Below are 18,560 nucleotides of genomic sequence, written 5' to 3'. Positions count from 1 at the left end.
TTACAGAGAAATTGTTCAACGAAGCTGTCCGAAAATTTCACTGAATTTTCTTTGTGCTGCCGATAAACTTTAGTGAAATTTCCAAACAGATTCAACCAACAATTTCTCAGTAAAGAAATAAAATGGCGGCGGAAATATTTAAACGTCGCATGGCGCTTGTGATACTTTGCCTGGAAGGTGACGAAATGTTGATGAAGCTCGAAAAAGTTCAGAACGTGTTTTAAAATACCTGTCTCTACAATCGTACAAATAAAGCGAACAAAGTAAATCGGTCATTCTCGAAATGACTTAAGTGCCAGGAATGAGAATTTGAGAAGAACCAGTGACAACTGTTTTAATCGACCCGTTCTGCGGGCTGATTATTGAAATTTATAGACAAAGCAATAGACAAAGAAGACAAAAACGATATGGAGGGATCCTATTGGTGGAAGTGGGTGGTTGCGATGGACAAAGGACGTAGGTAACAGACTAACTAACGGAACCAACGAGAGACCCAGCTAGTCCAGCATCTACCCCCTTAGTCTATCAGAACCACCCATTTCAACCAATAGGATCGCTCTATACTCATTACGTCTCCTTCGTCTATAGCTATGTCTATAAATTTCAATAATCAGTCCGCTGAAGCTCGGAGGTCAGAAAAATGATCATCCGAGAAGATTTCAATTTAAAATCGGATCGTGGTTGTTTCAGAAGTTTCCAATTTTCATAATAATATGAGCGGAAAAGAAGGTGAAAAACGACTCGGCGCTTGAGTTTTTTGAGAGTGAACGAACTTATTTCAACATATTTTTCCCATCTAAAGTCAAATTTTTAGTGTTCCAAACCGTGATGAGCACGAAAACTCTAATTTACACTACATCTAGATTAATTACAATTTTAGTCTACCAATTCATAATCATATTACCGATTATTTAGATACTTTAGTTAGACAGATACGTTTTGCCTGTAAGAACAAATAATCACTCCCTAATTCGAATAAATTTGAGATAACTGTGATTGCATCAAATGAAGCTGTGCGAGTACTTCATAGCGCTTTAGCGATTGTGTCTTTTTTAGAGTGTTTGAACTTTTCAGACGTTTTTAGGCCTTAAAATTCAGTTTTTTACATGCCACGTTGCAACAAAATGCATGTATGTCTAAGCAATGCGGAACCACCGAATACTCGATTTTCGATTTCGTGGCGCTCAAGTCTTCTTGAAATTAATTGACCTGAATGCGTTTTAGGTAATCTCTTAGCCCTCTTATGTAATCTACCTTTAAAAACTGATTATTTTAAATGGAAAATTTAAAAACGTCAGTCTTTCTTGTCCATTGTAAGAACATGTACAGTATAAAAGCAAGATTTATACTTTAAATGTTACGTCTAAATACAACTTCCGAATTTTAAATGTTTAATAATTATGAATAAAACACGCATAAAATAAATATGGGATCTGCCAACTGTAATTGCAAGTATAGACTAAAGATCGTCTCCCACCAAATTAAGAAATGAATAATAAAATCTTCAATTTCGGAACTGAAACATCTTGCTCAATCGAAACTGCTACTGATTGAAATGGCTGAATATCGGGCTCAAAATTCGTTCTTCTCATGAGAGCTTTCACCATTAAGATTTTCGCATTGCTTTTACGGGTAATTCTAACGAGGACAAACACGTATCGGTGACTATAATTGATTGTGGTTCTGCATGATTTTCCAAGTGTGACACCTAAAAAATTTGTTGCAGCAGGGCTTTACCAAGGAGAGTATAACGCACCTACATTGTTTTGTTACAGGGAGGATCACGTTTTGATCACACATCCGTCCACAAACATGTCTCAGAAAACCAAGGAACCGGCAGACTATCTATTAACGCTTCAATAGTGTCGTCCCAAAAGGAAGGAACATTTTCCAAAAAAGAAGCCTTAGAGACATTCACTTCAACCACGGACACGAAGAAGCTTCATCTCACAACTTCGGAAAAATCCTCCCCCAGCAGTAGTTTTAATTATCCCACTAATACTAGCGCAAGACTGACGAAATCCAGTCGGCAAAATAAAATCCAACTTGGCAAGAGAATGTTGAAATCAGGCATTGACAGGCATGCTAACGGCAATGCTCGAATCGTTGCATGCAGCGAGCGTTCGACTAATGCTGTATTGCCATGCACCTCTGATCAACTTCCCCCATTGAACGAACACTCACCGCAACTTAAATCGGGACTCTCTCCAAGCTCATCAGTAATGCCCATGCCCAAGTATGAGCGACCATTTTCGTGCGTGCAGTGCTCAAGAAAATTTAAATCGCGGGCATCTCTTCTGGGGCATATGCATCGAGGCCACAGCAAAGACCGAAAATTCTCCTGTGATAAATGCTCATCAAAATTCATATCGATTTTACATTTGAAAGCGCACCTGAAAGGCTTGCACAGCGATAAACCACCATTATTCTCTTGTAGCCAGTGCTCATCAACCTTTAATTGCAAGAATGGTTTACTCGTTCACTCTCGTCACGCCCACAACAGTGATCGAAACTTCGCGTGTAGTCAATGTTCAAGTAAATTTGAAGTGAAAGGAGCTTTACAAACACACATTAAGTACGCTCACAATGATGAACGCCCCTTCTCATGTGCTCAATGCTCAAGAAACTTTAAAAGCCGGAATGCACTACGGACTCATGTTCAGGGCGTCCACAGCGAAGATCGGCCCTTCTCATGTGGTCAATGTTCAAGAAAATTTAAATTTAACCATTGTTTAAAACGGCACGTACAAGGAGTGCACAGTGAAGATCGCCCCCTCTCGTGTGATAAGTGCTTCAAAAAATTTAAATGGACGAGTAAACTCAGAGAACACATGAAGTACGTCCACACTGCGGCTCGACCCTTCCCCTGCGATGAGTGCTCACGCAGATACAAAACAAAAACCGCTTTAAACTTGCATCTGAAGAAATTCCCTACCAATGATCGTCCATTCTTGTGCAATCAGTGTCCTTCCAGTTTTGCACGTAAGTGCGCTCTAAGGCACCATAACCGCTCAGTTCACAACGAGAACCAAACCTTCGCGTGCAGTCAGTGCACGAGAAAATATAGAACGAAAAGCGCCATGGTCGTTCATATCAAGCAAACGCACAGCAATGATTGGATAACCTACTCGTGTGCTCACTGCTCAACCAAGTGCAAATCAAAAAGCGCAATTTATTCACATATAAAGTCCATTCACAGCACCTATCGACCATTCTCATGCGACCAATGCTCAGCGAGGTTTAGAACAGAAACTCGTTTGCAGTATCATACACGCAACTTACATCTCGGTGAACGACCCTTCATTTGTGATCAGTGCCCGAAAACGTTTAAACACTCCGCGGATTTGAAGAGACATATTGCGTGCGTCCATACTTCCTATCGACATTTCTCATGCGATACGTGCTCAAGCACTTTCAAATCAAAATCTTACTTGCGGGACCATATTAAGTACGTCCATATTGGCTCTCGGTCCTTCTTGTGCGATCTGTGCTCGAGCACATTCAAATCACAACCCGATCTGAAGCAGCATGTTTTGTTTGTCCACACTTCCGATCGACCTTTTTCATGTGATACGTGCTCAAGCACTTTCAAATCAAAATCTAACTTGCGGGACCATATTAAGTACGTCCATATTGGCTCTCGGTCCTTCTTGTGCGATCTGTGCTCGAGCACATTCAAATCACAACCCGATCTGAAGCAGCATGTTTTGTTACTCCACACTTCCGATCGACCTTTTTCATGTGATACGTGCTCAAGCACTTTCAAAACTAAAAAATGTTTGCAAAGGCATATTAAGCATGTCCATCCATAGGATCTTGACCGTCTCCTGTGGCTATTGCGTTCGGAAATTCAAATCTAAGAGTAAGCCTAACTTACAGAGACATGTGGCAGAAGTCGGGAAGTCCAAAATACTGAATTGCGTTCCTCCCATGATAAGTGCTCAAGCTTTAGAACAAAGATTGAGCGAAGAGAACACGTGATGAGCGTCCACACCGCAGTGGCGTGGCGTGAATAATCGATTATCGATATCTCGCCATTTAAAACTATGGTAAAGAATCGATTACTAAGGTGCTCGCTGCGAACACCCTGATAATCGATCTTTTATCATAGGTTTAAATGGCATAACAATCGATAAATCGCAATTCACGCCACGCCACCGTCACACCGGTGAGTGATTCTTTCCTTGTGATCGCTGTTCGAGAAAATCTAACTTTAAGGGTGCTCCGAAACGGCATTTGAAAAGTAGACCGCGTTTAGCAGGAAGGAACCAAGCCACAATTTCATTTTTCACAAGAGGGCGTTTGTGAGGACGCCTTTGAATGTTGAATTTGCTTCGCACGATACAGAAATTTCACTGAAATTTGCTTAAAAATCTGCACAACCGTTTTCACGTAAACGTATAACGGCCCTGTTTTTTGCAGTTGTTACCAATTAGGGTAACAATAAGATTTACTAACTAACATGAAAAAATAAATATTAACATTTTTATGAGTATCGTGATCTGATATATAAGGACATATATGATAAAAGGAAAGATAAAATTCCTTTCTCTTTATATACAGGGTGATCCAGACCACCCGTACACTATCTTTTTCTCGAAAACTGCGGACCAAAAATTTCATGGGGTAAATCGACCCCAAAGGATCGAATGAAAATATTTTCAGCCCTAAAAAATGGTCCCTACGGGGGCAACCCCCCCCCCCCCCCCCCCCCCCAGGGGCCATTGTGGGGGGGCTGAAAATATGTTAATTCAATTCTCTGTGATCGATTTACCCCATGAAAGTTTTGGTCCCGAAGCTCAATTTTCCGCAGTTTTCGAGAAAAAGATAGTGGACGGGTGGTCTGGATCACCCTGTATAACAAGTTACCATAGTTACATCAATTGTCACCAGCAGTAGCTGATGTGGCTTGGTTCCTTTCTTCTTGACGCGGTTCAAGTGTGCATAACGGCAATTGACTTCTCTCATGTGATCAATGCTCATTCAAATTCAAGTCAATATCTAAATTACAGGTGCATATTTGAAACATGGACGTAGCATCAATTAATTTCTCTTTGTTGACTACTGCCTAGGCTATTTAAAGCGAAAGCCAATATTCAAACGCATACGACTCTTGTGCCTCGGGCCTACGTAAAAGTAATTAGGAGAGGATCGAAGAAACTGGTAATGGATCAAGCTCACAGCCCCGCATTATTCATGTTTTTTTTTTTTTTTTTACATAAATGTAACCCCCCCCCCCCCTCCCGCTGCCCCACAAAATTATTTCTTCATTAGTAATAAAAAATTACTGCAAAATGATCATCCCTGAATCCTGACGGATGGCCGCCACTTACCCCAATACAGAAAAATTATTCTGAATCGGGGTGTCCTGAGTCGGAACGGACTTCCCCTTGAAGTGCCTAATAGGATTATTTCACCTAATAGGATTATTTCACCTAATAGGATTATTTCACCTAATAGGATTATTTCACCTAATAGGATTATTTCATCGCCATCACGCTGCAAAATGGCTGTGGGTGGGCGCATCACGCACAATATTTTTCGTGTGGTCATAGCTCAGAGTAAGAGATTGTTTTGTATTTATTGATCATAATGCGCTCAGGAGCAGATTTTCGCCTAATTTATTTTACATACTTCCTGATACCATTGAAAGAGGGGTTTACCCATCAAGTAAACTCTGTAAATTGTATCTTTCTCTTCTTACTGTTCGTCATGACCGTAGAAGACCAATTATGACAACAAATTTTGGAGTTACAAAAGAAGAAGCTCAGTTTTTATCAAATATTTTTCAAATTACTAACATTTATTTATTTATTTTTCTATTACGTAAATACAGAAGCTGAGTTTTAGTTTATGGTACGTGTCAAATGTGGTTTGTACCCCAAAAAACTTAATTTCAACACGTATCAATTAAATTTAAATAAAAAATATGTTGTATGTAACAGCTATATTCCGAAATTCCTCAGAAACAATCTATTATCTGATATCTCTATTTGTAGCTATCACCTAAAAACTCATTTATGTAACATTGTGCACATTATGCAACATGCAACATTTGTGAAAGAAACTGTTAATTTAAGTTGCGATTGGAACTTGCTTTTTTTTTAAAGTAGAATTTTAAACATTTATACCTTCAAAACTTACAATGTTTTGCTCTGCTTCAAAGTTCTGTCAACGCAAACATTCAATGAAAGAAAACCAATAAAATTACATTTCTCAGATTATCAATTTTGTCTTGTTTTCTACCAAACCCTTCATATCCTGCTGGCATTATTTGTTTGCGGTGAGCTTACAGTCTCGTTGCGGCTAGTGCTTGCTGTACCACAAGAAGCCAAGCCCCCAGCTTGTGGGACTTGGCGACCGGAAATAAAACCTCACAAGAACTAATGGTGACGTCTCCTTAGGGCCTCAAGTCACCACCATTATATCGAATTAGATCCAAACAGAAAAAAATGACCTAACTTCTCTTATCACTACAACTGTGAATCAACTTATCACTACAACTCACTTCACTTCATGTGAATTTTTTACGCACGTTGGCTAAAAAACTCCAACATCACGAATGAGAATAAATCGGTACGAATCAATTCTCTACTGCGCGACACGAAAAAGGTCCACTTTTTGCCACAAGCAATTTGCAAGCTCACCGCTCAGAAATATTTCCATCACACTGGAAAAAAAAGAATCTTAAATTTGCCGCCAAGAAGTATTTCTTCCGAAATCAAGAATTTTGCTGGTTAATATAAGCTACTTTTTTGCTTAACCCAAGCATTATTTTTCTTGAATCAAGAAAAAGTCAGCTTAAAGCAAGGTAAAGAAAAATCTTGGCGGCAAATTCAAGAATTATCATGCTTGATCCAAGCTACTTTTCTTTTCAGTGCACTGTAACCTAAATCTTCCTCCTGAAATATTTGAAACAAACATGTGTAATTGGATGTGCACTTGCTGTAGCGCTCCTAAGCGAAGGTTGACGGAGAAATTAGTAATAGCCTCCAGTTGTTTTGTTGCAGGACGTCTCTGAGTTCTCACACGCCTTTCATCGAGATACAAACCCGGAAAATGGAGAGCCAAGCCAAGCGGCGTTGACGGTCCAGAAAATTTTCCGAGGAGAAGGACGCAAATTATCGAAGGGAAAACCCTTGAAAAAGTCTTCAACGAAGAATTATAAGCAGTCTCATTGCATCAGTTTGGACGAATTTACTTCCCGGATCTCCTCAACATGTGCGTCGAAAACCAGCCCAGACTCACCATTGTTGGCAATCGCCCATAATGATGGACCCTTCCCGTGTAATCAGTGCTCGCGCACATTTCACTCAAAGGCAGCCGCACGGTCGCATATAGGGATTGTCCATGTCCATACAACATTTTTTTGTGATCAGTGCCCCAGCGAATTCATAGCAAAAGCGCAGTTAGTGCGGCACATGATCGACGTTCACAAAATTGATCGGCCACTCTCTTGTAATTTGTGTTCAAGCAAATTTAAATCAATCAAGTCTTTTACAAAGCACGTACAAGCAGTGCACAGACGGCACTATGATGATGGACTCTTCCCGTGCAATCAGTGCTCGCGCACATTTCATTCGAAGGCAGCTGCACGGACACATATAGGGCGTGCCCATAATACAACATTTTTTTGTGATCAGTGCCCAAGCGAATTCATAGCAAAAGCGCAGTTAGTGCGGCACATGCTCGACGTTCACAAAAATGATCGCCCATTCTCTTGCAATTCGTGCTCAGGAAAATTTAAATCGGAACCAGCATTAATCATGCATCAAATACGTCGTGCGTGCGCCCGTTACGATGATAGACCATTCTCCTGTGATCAGTGCTCTAAAACGTTTAAATCAAGTTTTTATTTAGAATTGCACGTTCAAAGGGCCCACGTTCAAAATCGACCGATATTTTCTTGTGATCAGTGTTCGTCAGCTTTTAAAACGAAGAGTAATTTAATACTTCATATTCGTTCCGTCCATAACGATGTTCGGAACTTCTCTTGTAATGAGTGCCTAAATAAATTTCACAGGAAGGAACATTTACATGATCATATAAGGAGAGCTCACAGTAGTGAACGACTTTTCTCATGTGCTCAGTGCTCAAGCAAATTTAAATCGAAAAACGAACTACAGAATCATCTCCGAGTCCATAGCGACGATCGACCTTTCTCGTGTGATCAGTGCGCAAGTAAATTCAAATCGAGAGCTGCTCTAAAGATACATAAACGCGTTCACAATGAAAATCGGCCTTTCTTGTGTTGTCACTGCCTGAGAAATTTTAAAACGAAAGCCGGTGTGTACAATCATATAACCGCCGTTCACATCGCTGATCGACCTTTCTCGTGTGAACAGTGCCCAAGGAAATATAAATCAAGAACTCAATTAAAATCCCATATTACGTGTCACTTTGACAATCGAGCGTTCCCGTGCAATCGATGCTCAAGTACATTCAAGACGAGAACTGGCTTACGGAATCATGTTAAGCACGTCCATATCGGTGATCGACCCTTCTCGTGCGCTCAGTGCCCCAGCAAATTCAAAAGGAAGCATGATGTGAGGACGCATGTGATGGGAGCTCACAATGATGATCGACCCATTTCTTGCGGTCATTGCTTCAAGAAATTCAAAGGGGAAATTGCAATGCAGAAACATGTTTTGCTTGTTCACATAGGTGATCGACCTTTTTCTTGTGCCCAGTGTTCAAGCAAATGCAAAACGAAAGCTGCGTTGCGGCATCATATAATGCAAGTACATATCGGCGATCGGCCCTTCGCTTGTAGTCGTTGCTCGAAAAGCTTCAAGATCGAGGGTAATTTAAGATTGCATGTGGGATACGTTCACAGCGATGATAGACCCTTCTCGTGTGGTCATTGTTCGAAGACGTACAAAGCAAAGGCTGATTTAAAGAAACATATAATTCATTCCCACGCAGGTGGCTGACGGCAATTGTGAGTAATTATCAGAGTATTTATTTATTTATTTATTTATTCACATTTTATTACATGAGAGCCGCAAGTCTATGGTATACCTCACGCTACAGAAAGGACTAAAATGAAATTTTACCTTTCTGGTAAGCACTAAATATCACAACAAAGTAGGCACTAAATAACAAAAAAAGAACAGAGAAAGATGATCAGTAAAAAAAAAGAATAGATAAATAAATAATAAAAAAATCGATGGTCCAAGTGCGAAACCACGTACCTCCGTTCGCGACGTTTCAGACTTCCTGTCATGCCCTATTTTCCTCTTGAAAACCAGTTAGTGTAATTTATTGAAAACTTCCACGATTTATCTTCACTTCTTGCAGAATATCCTGTATAAATGTGGGAAATTGTAGAGTTGGTTTGTTTCTCCTCCAAAGAATAAAATATGAGCTTGAATTTTCAAACACCACAATGGAGGTACGCGGACTTGCTTTTTGGTCATCGATATTTATACGTCGTACACTGTTACTCTCAGTGGGTCAAAATCTGAAATAAAAAGGTTTATAACCGAAGCGCACGCATCGCCACGGTGATCGTGCTCGAGTAAATTGCCATATCTGGCTCAATGGACCACTAGACAGGGTACGAATTTAAGCGATCTGATACATGTTTCTTAACCAGAATTTCACGAAGAACACGATTCACACAACGAAAATTACTGAAACCAATTCCTAACGGGGATATTAACGTTTTTATTTTACACTGGTTACGAGGAATTTGAACTGCCCGCTCACAAGAAACTCAAAGCTCTACGTGAGTCAAATCGCGCACTACAACGGTTTCAGCAAGTTTCTCAATCGAGCAATGTTCATTTCCCACCTTGTGTTGTTCAAACTATAAGCAATTTGCTATAGCTGAGCCAAAGCGTCAAGAATGAGGTTGCCAGATTTTTACATCGCTGAGATGTTTATGATAACGTTTAGCGTGCGATGTGAATCACGTAGAGCATTGAGTTTTCATGAACGGTGGTTTCAATTCACGCATCAAGAATCATTAAATATCTACGTAAGGAATTAATTTCGGTAATTTCCGTTGTGCGTATCGTGTTCTACGTGAAATTTTGGTTAGGAAACATGTATCAGAATGCTGAAATTCGTACCTTGTCTAGTGTCCATAGTATACTTTTTTTTTATTTAACAAGTTCTTTTTATTACATTAATCCAAATCATTTCTCACATTTAGAAAAATTATCTTAAAATATAAATATTAAGGACGAATAAGGTATGATGTCTCGTTTATATTATTACATTTGAGAAATGAGAATAATTAAAGTCTAAACTGGAGTTGACCAGGTATACACTGGATGAGCAGGTCGGGAACTTGTTGTCAGCCTTTTGCTGACACACCGGAACCGCCCCCTGGCATTTCATCGGTGGAGAGATTGGAAGTGTTAAACACTGTGTTTTTGGTCTTTAGCATACAATAGTATACTTGTCCTTCACGCTTTTCAATCCTTTTTACCCGGTCATAATTTCATCGAGTTTGCATCGGAGGCTGCTCGAGAACATTAAGGACATTCCCATTTGATCAATTGTCCTCTCCTCTCGCCGCGTTCAAGACACCCGCAAGTTACTCAAGAGTAAAACATACCAAGTATAAATTTGAACATTTTACTTATCAAGTTTTACGTAAAAACAAATACGCTGGTAACGATGTATTTCGACAACATCATTATTGTTGTTTGAGGTTGATCGGGGTGCGGCGACCTGCCGTGGATCCGGATGTGAAGACTGGTGCTGCCTCGCCCTAGTTCGTGACCGATCAGCTGCTACATCCATTTTGCGCTCTAGTCATGGTGCTAACGGGTTGGATGGCGCCCTCCTTGAGTAATACTATATCGGACTGCGGGCCGATTATCGAAATTGATAGACAAAGCTATAGACAAAGAAGACAAAAGAGGTATGGAGGGATCCTATTGGTGGAAGCGGGTGGTTGCAATGGACAAAGGAGGTAAGTAATAGACTAAGTAACGGCAATGCCCGAGGAACCCGACAGTTAGTCTATCATTTTCTCCCTTAGTCCATAGGAACAACCAATAGGATAGCTCCATACTCCCTATGTCTTCTTTGTCTATCGCTTTGTCTATCAATTTCAATAATCGGCCCGCTGTAGATCATCCAGCCGGGGGTCTGGTTCTTTAGCATCGGCCACCATGATGATTATCGGCTGCCTCGGGGAACCGCGCAAGGATCGGCGACACAACGTGGAGGCCGGCGAAACAGTGGAGATGTTGCATGTGTGAGGGATTTGCGATTTGACCATTGATACTTTTGTAAAAGTTCGCGAAAAACACGATGGTGCCACTGGTTTTCTCTGAAATCATCTCCCAAGCTCAAAAAAAGCTCTCAAGTTGAGGCCAAATGGAGGGGATATCCCACACTATCCTGAGAGTCCACCTCTACATCAAAACAAACTCTCCTTACATAGATAGGGAGCAAATACATTAGCAGGGCTGCCACTTTATTTGGGGACTCCAAAACTGAAAACACGGCAACCCTGCTAATGTATTTGCTCCCTATCTTTGCATGGAGAGTTTGTTTTGATGTAGAGGTGGACTCTCAGGATAGCGTGGGATATCCCCCCCCCCCCATTTTGGCCTCAACTTGAGAGCTTTTTTGGAGCTTGATAGATGATTTCAGAGAAAACCAGTGGCACCATCGTGTTTCTCGCGAACTTTTACATAAGAATCAATGGTCAAATCGCAAATCCCTCACCCATGCAACATCTCCATTTGACAAAGAACGGAGGCTTCTTTCAATAAAATGTTCTTGTCGGAGGCTTCTGAGCCCGTTTTCTCAAAACTTCATTTTTGCACTTACGGCTCTCTTCGCTATCACGGCAGAACTGCTGCTTGGTTTGGTGCAGCGGCTGAAGCGGCTCCCCGGAACCGAGGAGAGACCGGCCTTATGGCTATCTATTAATCTGAAATTTTGTGGGTTGCGGGGGAGTGGCAGGAGTCCTGACAGTGTTCGGGGTGATTTCTTCCCCGAGAGAAGAATAGTCCTCCGTATTTGGGTATATTACACTGAAAAAAAAAAAAATCTCGGTGTATTTACTAAGAAAAGGGTAACCTTACCAAGAATTCAGGGTTCTATTTGATCCCAGTTTTTTCTTGGTAAAATTACCATTTATGGAATTGGTAATTTTACCGAGGAATCTCGGTAAAATTATTGAACTTTCTTGGTAATTTTACTGGACCTTGGTAGAAACGCCAATATTTTTTATCGACTGTGGTGGAATTACCGAGGTAAAATGGCAAAGTTACCGGGAATTGATTACCAATAAAAGTGGTATTCTTACCTGAAAAAAAAAACAGTAAAAATACCGGTTTGTAGGTAAGCTTACCAGTCTGTCTTGGTAAAATTACCAATAATTGGTAAAAAAAAGTGAGATGGTAAAGGTACCGACGGACCTTGGTAAAAACGCCGATAATTTTTTTTCAGTGAACCTGGATCATGTGGGATACGTCCCGCACTCCGCTCTCCGCACTCACGGTCCGCCACGTTTGTTTGTCTTCTTCCTGACCGCGCGTTAAAGTCTCCTGATTCAATGTAAATCCCCGTAAGCGACGCGTTAAAGTCTCCGAGAAACAAGTTTTCGGCAAAAGCCGCTCAACTGCCAATCGCCTGGGTAACGAAATCTTTGGCCTAACTGTCTATGGCGTATTTACCATATCTAAGACCGATCTATTATAATAAAATATACTACACCTTAAGAAACCATCACGTTAAGGTAGCTCCACTGATATTAAAGATACAATGTACGAAATTTTTTTAAGTTCAACTGCGCATAGAACTCCCAAGTCCAGCCCGGCATGTGAGACCGAAAAGTTTTTACATGTCCACTTTTGCTGAACATTTTCTAATGCCAAATTTCGGGGGCAGTTTTAGAATTCGAATTTCCCGCTAGAAAAAGCACAAAAAACCGAAAAAAAATCCATATTCATACATTTTCGTCCGATCACCCTGAAAGTCACACATGTGCTCCAAGGTGAAATTTGGGAGAATCAGTCCCACTTATTCATTCTACCCACTTATATCTGACGCGACGCGGAAGGATGGCTCATATTTTTATGAGCTACTTAATCGGGAAAGACTTCTGACAAAAATAATCTAAGATTCAATCAAAAAGGGGCTTACTTTTCCAAAAAAATTTGGGGCAGGGGCCCCAGTGTCCCTATAGGACCTGCTCCCCTAAAAAAAACTCACCTTTCTCTTCGTAGAGTCTGAATGCTTTCAAAATTTACTGAAATTTCCTCTTTTTTACAACCCTCAAAGAGGTGTCATATCATTTTTATAACACAAAAAGATTAAACATTATTCTTATTACCTATCGACGGTGAAAGTCGGCAATCACATAACTCGTTTGCGGTGTCTGAAAATCTCCGCCTCTACGTCATTTTTTTAAAGGAGAACATGCAAATTGATATTATTTCTTGAAGTTTTTGCAGAATTTTCTTCGCATTGAGAAGAAAAATCATGACAGTTTTAAAGAATTGCCGTTGAGTAGTTTTCCATTTAAAAAATAAAGTATGACAGGAAGTCTGCGACGTCGCAAACCGAGTTATGTGATTGCCGACTTTCACCGTCGCTATCTCATTCCGTCAATTTTGTACTTTACGCAAACGTTCATGGTTCAGATAGATTTCACAAGTTTTGTGTCGTCAAGATTAGTGTTCATGTAAAAATGTTAATGTACATTGTCTAGCTTTTTAACCTTGGTATGTCATTAGAACCGGTCAATGTCTCATTCTGTCGTGCTCTTAAATTGAATTTTTTACCAATGCTATTTGTGTTACTCTGATTTTCAAGCTCAGGTTTGGTTCTTTATTTTCCTGTTACATTTTTTGTTTCGTTCAGATTGTAATTTTTATTTTCATTAAATTATTTCTTATTATTTTTATTTGTCATTTTTGAATTTCTGACCTCGTTAGCATCCCTCAATTATGATCACATGTCTAAGTACACATTGCTTCAAACAAAACTAGGATGTGTAGTTGCAGTACGAACTGCAAAATTTTAAGTGGTATATTGCAGCAGGAAATTTAAGTCAGAGCGCGGAGCGTGCTGTGAAAGAAAAAGCACACTCCGCCAAAATACAAGAGTATTACCTGCTGTAAAAACAACCTAGTGAAGTAATGGAATATTTTGAAAAGTCAGTTTAAAATTTATACTTTGCTAGAGACATTAAAAACGAATCTCCTCTCAATATCACAGAAAGAACAGTGACAATCTTACAGATCCGCGTTGTAGATTCAGTTATTGCATGTTCATTGAACTGAATTCTAAGGATAATTGTACTGTTCATTTTTCAAAGGGCGTAAGCATCAACAACAACTCATGAGCTGTGGAAATTGTCATGGGCACGGGATACCAAGGCTCGAAAGTTTTTAACTCTTTGAAAACAAAATGGTTCAGTTTCAAGTTAAGATAAGATGCAGTTAGCTTATGAATATTTTTCTCTATTTCTGCAGAATTTCTCTATTCAGTTTTCGCCAACTCATATCACTAGGGATTCCAACTAATATGACTGGAGGTTTCAACTCACATGACTTCAGCATTGAATCTACCGTGTCCGATATCTCAGAAACTAGTCACCGCATCAAAGGAATTATAAGAACAAAATTTTTGTATTTTTCAAATTTACATGTTACATCGGTGTTTCCTGGTCAGAAACAGCACTCCTGAAAAGTGAAAAAAATTGAATTCATATTAGTTGAACTTTTCTACTCTTATGAGCAGAATATTCTAGCGATGTGAGTAGGATTTCTACTCATATAAGTAGGAAGTTCTACTCATGTGAGTTGGCGAATTCTGAGTAGTCTACTCGTCATTTTTAGCAGGGATGTGAAAATTCTCAAGGATGACCGATCATTCTCTTGTGATCTATGTTCGAGCAAGTTTAATTTAAACGGAGATTTAGCGAGACATAAAGCCTCCGTCCACAATATCAGTTGACCTTTTTTTTGCAATCAGTGTCAGCCCTTATAGCAGTGGCTGTTGAGAAAAGTTGTGAAACACTCGAAAATTTTAAGAGAACTGAAAATTTACTTCAGTACCACTTGAAAATCACGTAAAAAACTCCTGAAATATTCGTATTAGGAAACCCTTTTCGGGACTTTGTTTTACATAAAATTGAAGAAAAATTTTAAGTAAATTTTTTTGCGTAAATTTTGAGTAAAATTTACGTATTTTTTTATAAACTTCCCGCGGGCCAAACGAGGAAAAAAAGTGGTGAACAGGAAACTATAAAAGGAAAAGTTGCAGCCCATAAAAATTGAGGATATCGACAAGCCCAGCGTGCATGGAGGCTATCTTCATTTAAATCTTCCGTCACATTCTTACGGCGCAATGATACAACTATTTGAACTCTCCGGAATGCGTCAGGTATCACGCCGCATTTGAAGGCGTTTTCAAAACAGCCAAGTTCCGATACCCGGATTATCGTTTTGCATAGATCATATTCTTTTGTTATATTCCGTACCACTCGTTTATTTTTAATCCTCGCAGAAAAACCACCCATTTGTAAATACAATTCTAGCTGGAGCGCACTTCAGATATGCATTCACCACTGCAAAAATTTCAGAGGAAATCGACAAGCCCAGCGTGCATGGAGGCTATCTCCATTTAAATCTTCCGTCACATTCTTACGGCGCAATGATACAACTATTTGAACTTTCCGGAATGCGTCAGGTATCACGCCGCATTTGAAGGCGTTTTCAAAACAGCCAAGTTCCGATACCCGGATTATCGTTTTGCATAGTTCACATACATACATATAAGTCGCTTCACAGCACTCCCTCGCGCTATACGACTCCTAACCTCCACTGCTCTCTTTCAAACCACAAATCTTGGGGGATTGAGCACCTTAACATTTCCGCTTCAATCCCTTCCCTCCAACCTTTCATTGGGCGCCCTCTGCGTCTTCTCCCGGGAGGAACCCAGTCAAGGACCTTCTTCGGCAACCTGTCTCCTGCCATTCTCTGGACATGACCATACCAAATGAGTTGTTTTGTCATAATGTCATGCACGATGGTCTGTTTGGCATCCATGATCTCCCGTACCGTCTCATTCCTGACGCGATCCTTTCTGGAAATACCAGCGGATCTACGCCAGAAGTCCATCTCTGTTGCCTCTAAAACCTCCCGGGTCCGCTGTTTCATCGGCCATACTTCACACCCGTAGGTTACTATGCTCTTGACAATCGCGTTGTAGATCCTTCTTTTGTTCTTTTGGAGATCCTTTGGTCCCTAAGGACTCCATTTAACATAGCGATTGCCCTCCTACCCTGCATATTCCTCTTCTTGATGGCCTGGTCCAATCTTCCATCCTGGGTTAGAAACACTCCTAAATATTTGTAAATATCGCAGCTTCCAATTTGCCGCCCATCCTCTAATTCTATACTTTGCTGATTCCCGCCAACGGTCAACTTCTCGGTTTTGCTGACATTCACCTCGAAGCCCCATTTCCGATACTCAGCCACCAACTTTCGAGTCATGTACTCAGCATCATCCTGATCTTGGGCGATAAGTACTCGGTCATCAGCAAAGCATAACGTGTAAAGAGTTTCTTCATCATTCAGAGGGACACCCATTCCGGAACATTTTTTCTTCTATTCACGCAGTACATGTTCCAAGTATATTTTAAACAAGGTGGAGGAGAGGCAACACCCTTGCTTTAGCTCCTTTGTTACATAAAAACCCTCCGACAAGGCGCCTTGACATTTAATCCTTGCGAAAGTCCCTTGATAAAAATGCTTGATAGCGTTAATTAGTCCATGAGTAAAATCAGATTTTTTCAAGGCCTCCCACAGTTTCACTAAAGGCACGCTATCATAGGCTTTTTGCAAATCCACGAACACCAAGTGCAATTCTTGACCAACCGCCATCTTCTTCTCAATAACCTGGGTGATGCAAAATAGATGGTCGATGGTTGATCTGCCAGCCCTGAAACCCGCTTGCTCTTCTGCTCGAAAGCTCTCCTGAAAGCTCGAAAAACTCCTGAAATATTCGTATTAGGAAACCCTTTTCGGGACTTTGTTTTACATAAAATTGAAGAAAAATTTTAAGTAAATTTTTTTGCGTAAATTTTGAGTAAAATTTACGTATTTTTTTATAAACTTCCCGCGGGCCAAACGAGGAAAAAAAGTGGTGAACAGGAAACTATAAAAGGAAAAGTTGCAGCCCATAAAAATTGAGGATATCGACAAGCCCAGCGTGCATGGAGGCTATCTTCATTTAAATCTTCCGTCACATTCTTACGGCGCAATGATACAACTATTTGAACTCTCCGGAATGCGTCAGGTATCACGCCGCATTTGAAGGCGTTTTCAAAACAGCCAAGTTCCGATACCCGGAGAATCGTTTGGCATAGTTCATATTCTTTTCTTATATTCCGTACCACTCGTTTATTTTTAATCCTCGTAGAGAAACCACCCATTTGTAAATACAATTCTCTAGCTGAAGCGCATTTCAGCTATGCATTCACCACTGCAAAAACGTCAAAGGAAATCGACAAGCCCAGCGTGCATAAAGGCAGGCCCGCCACATGGGGGGGGGGGGGATACTGGGTCCCTGGTACCGGAGCCCAGGCCCCGGAAGAGGCCCAGGTTACCCGTGAAAAACCACTACGAATTCACATACAACCCTTGTATCGTAAGAAAAAGTGAAAAATTTACCCTAAAAATTTCGCAAAAGGTGAACAGATTTTCAGAAACACGCTGGGGCACTGTAGAATTCTTCTTAAATTTTCAAAGAAGTATACTTCTTGGAAAATTTCTATCTATTTTCAAGATTTTCAGTATAGAAGGATATTTTTAGTATCTGCGTTTCATTTTCTTCCGTCGTCAGATGCTAAGAGTCTCCAGTCTGAGCATCCTCGACTTCAATGGCTCATGGCTCAACACCCTTGCCATAGACAAACGAGGGGGGAGTCCCGGGGGGCTTGGCCCTCACAGAACTGAAAATAGTATCATATACCCCCCCCCCCCCCAAAAAAAATAAAAATTTTCCAGATGTTTTGAATGCAACGATTCGCAAGTATTTTGGGCTGAAAGTAGAAAAAAAAACCATATTTATTCCGCAGAAATTGATGGAAAATGCCTTATGGAAGCTTCACAATGCGTCCGATTAGTTGCATAAATTCTAAAATTTCTCGGGGGATGCCCCTCGGACCCCCCCTCCCCCCCCTCTCTGTGCTGGGGGCCGGACCTTAAAACTGGTACCAGGGCCCGAGATGGGATGTGGCGGGCCTGTTCTGACCAGGTACAGAAGTACAGAGAAAAATTTCTGAAGTATAATTTCTTTAAAACTTTCAATGTGAGTTCACATTACTTTTCACCAAATGATTCTCCGTAAAAATTTTTGGAATTTCTAAGTTCTAGGATGCTCATCTACTTTAATTGAATTTTATCCCCCAAGTCCCAAGTCCCACAGAGCTCCATTTTCATGCGACTTCTGTTCGTAAGACATTGCCTTTCCTCCGATAAATCACCAATCTTCAAAAATATAATTTGTGAATATTTCTCTTCGATTTTTCAGAGGATTTCGTTCGTAATTTGATCCCATAAGTCTGAAAATTTTGGA

The 18,560-nt window shown here is 40.4% G+C and overlaps 1 protein-coding gene and 1 long non-coding RNA gene across 5 annotated transcripts in view; one reads left to right on the top strand and one right to left on the bottom strand.

The window, feature by feature from the left end:
* Positions 1 to 13,167, top strand: part of LOC109038241 (uncharacterized) — a 68,205-nt gene extending 55,038 nt beyond the window's left edge. The window contains exons 7-8 of one of the 4 annotated variants that reach the window (XM_072304759.1): positions 7,011 to 8,941; positions 12,421 to 13,167. In XM_072304759.1, coding sequence (XP_072160860.1) covers positions 7,011 to 8,933 — 1,923 coding nt within the window. In that variant the 3' untranslated portion in view covers positions 8,934 to 8,941; positions 12,421 to 13,167. Of the gene's footprint in view, positions 1 to 1,775; positions 5,054 to 6,996 lie in introns of those variants that run through there. The other 3 variants (XM_072304758.1, XM_072304760.1, XM_072304757.1) reach the window with 3 other exon arrangements.
* On the bottom strand, positions 5,191 to 6,985 carry LOC140225543 (uncharacterized). The gene is made up of 2 exons (XR_011900589.1): positions 5,472 to 6,985; positions 5,191 to 5,417 (listed from the first exon to the last, which is right to left on the bottom strand). It is a non-coding gene; the product is annotated as an uncharacterized lncRNA (long non-coding RNA).
* Positions 13,168 to 18,560: the final 5,393 nt, after the last annotated feature.

The sequence above is a fragment of the Bemisia tabaci genome, chromosome 9 (genome assembly GCF_918797505.1).
Source record: "Bemisia tabaci chromosome 9, PGI_BMITA_v3".
Lineage (NCBI taxonomy): Eukaryota > Metazoa > Arthropoda > Insecta > Hemiptera > Aleyrodidae > Bemisia > Bemisia tabaci.
This window is presented reverse-complemented; position numbering and strand designations above follow the sequence as displayed.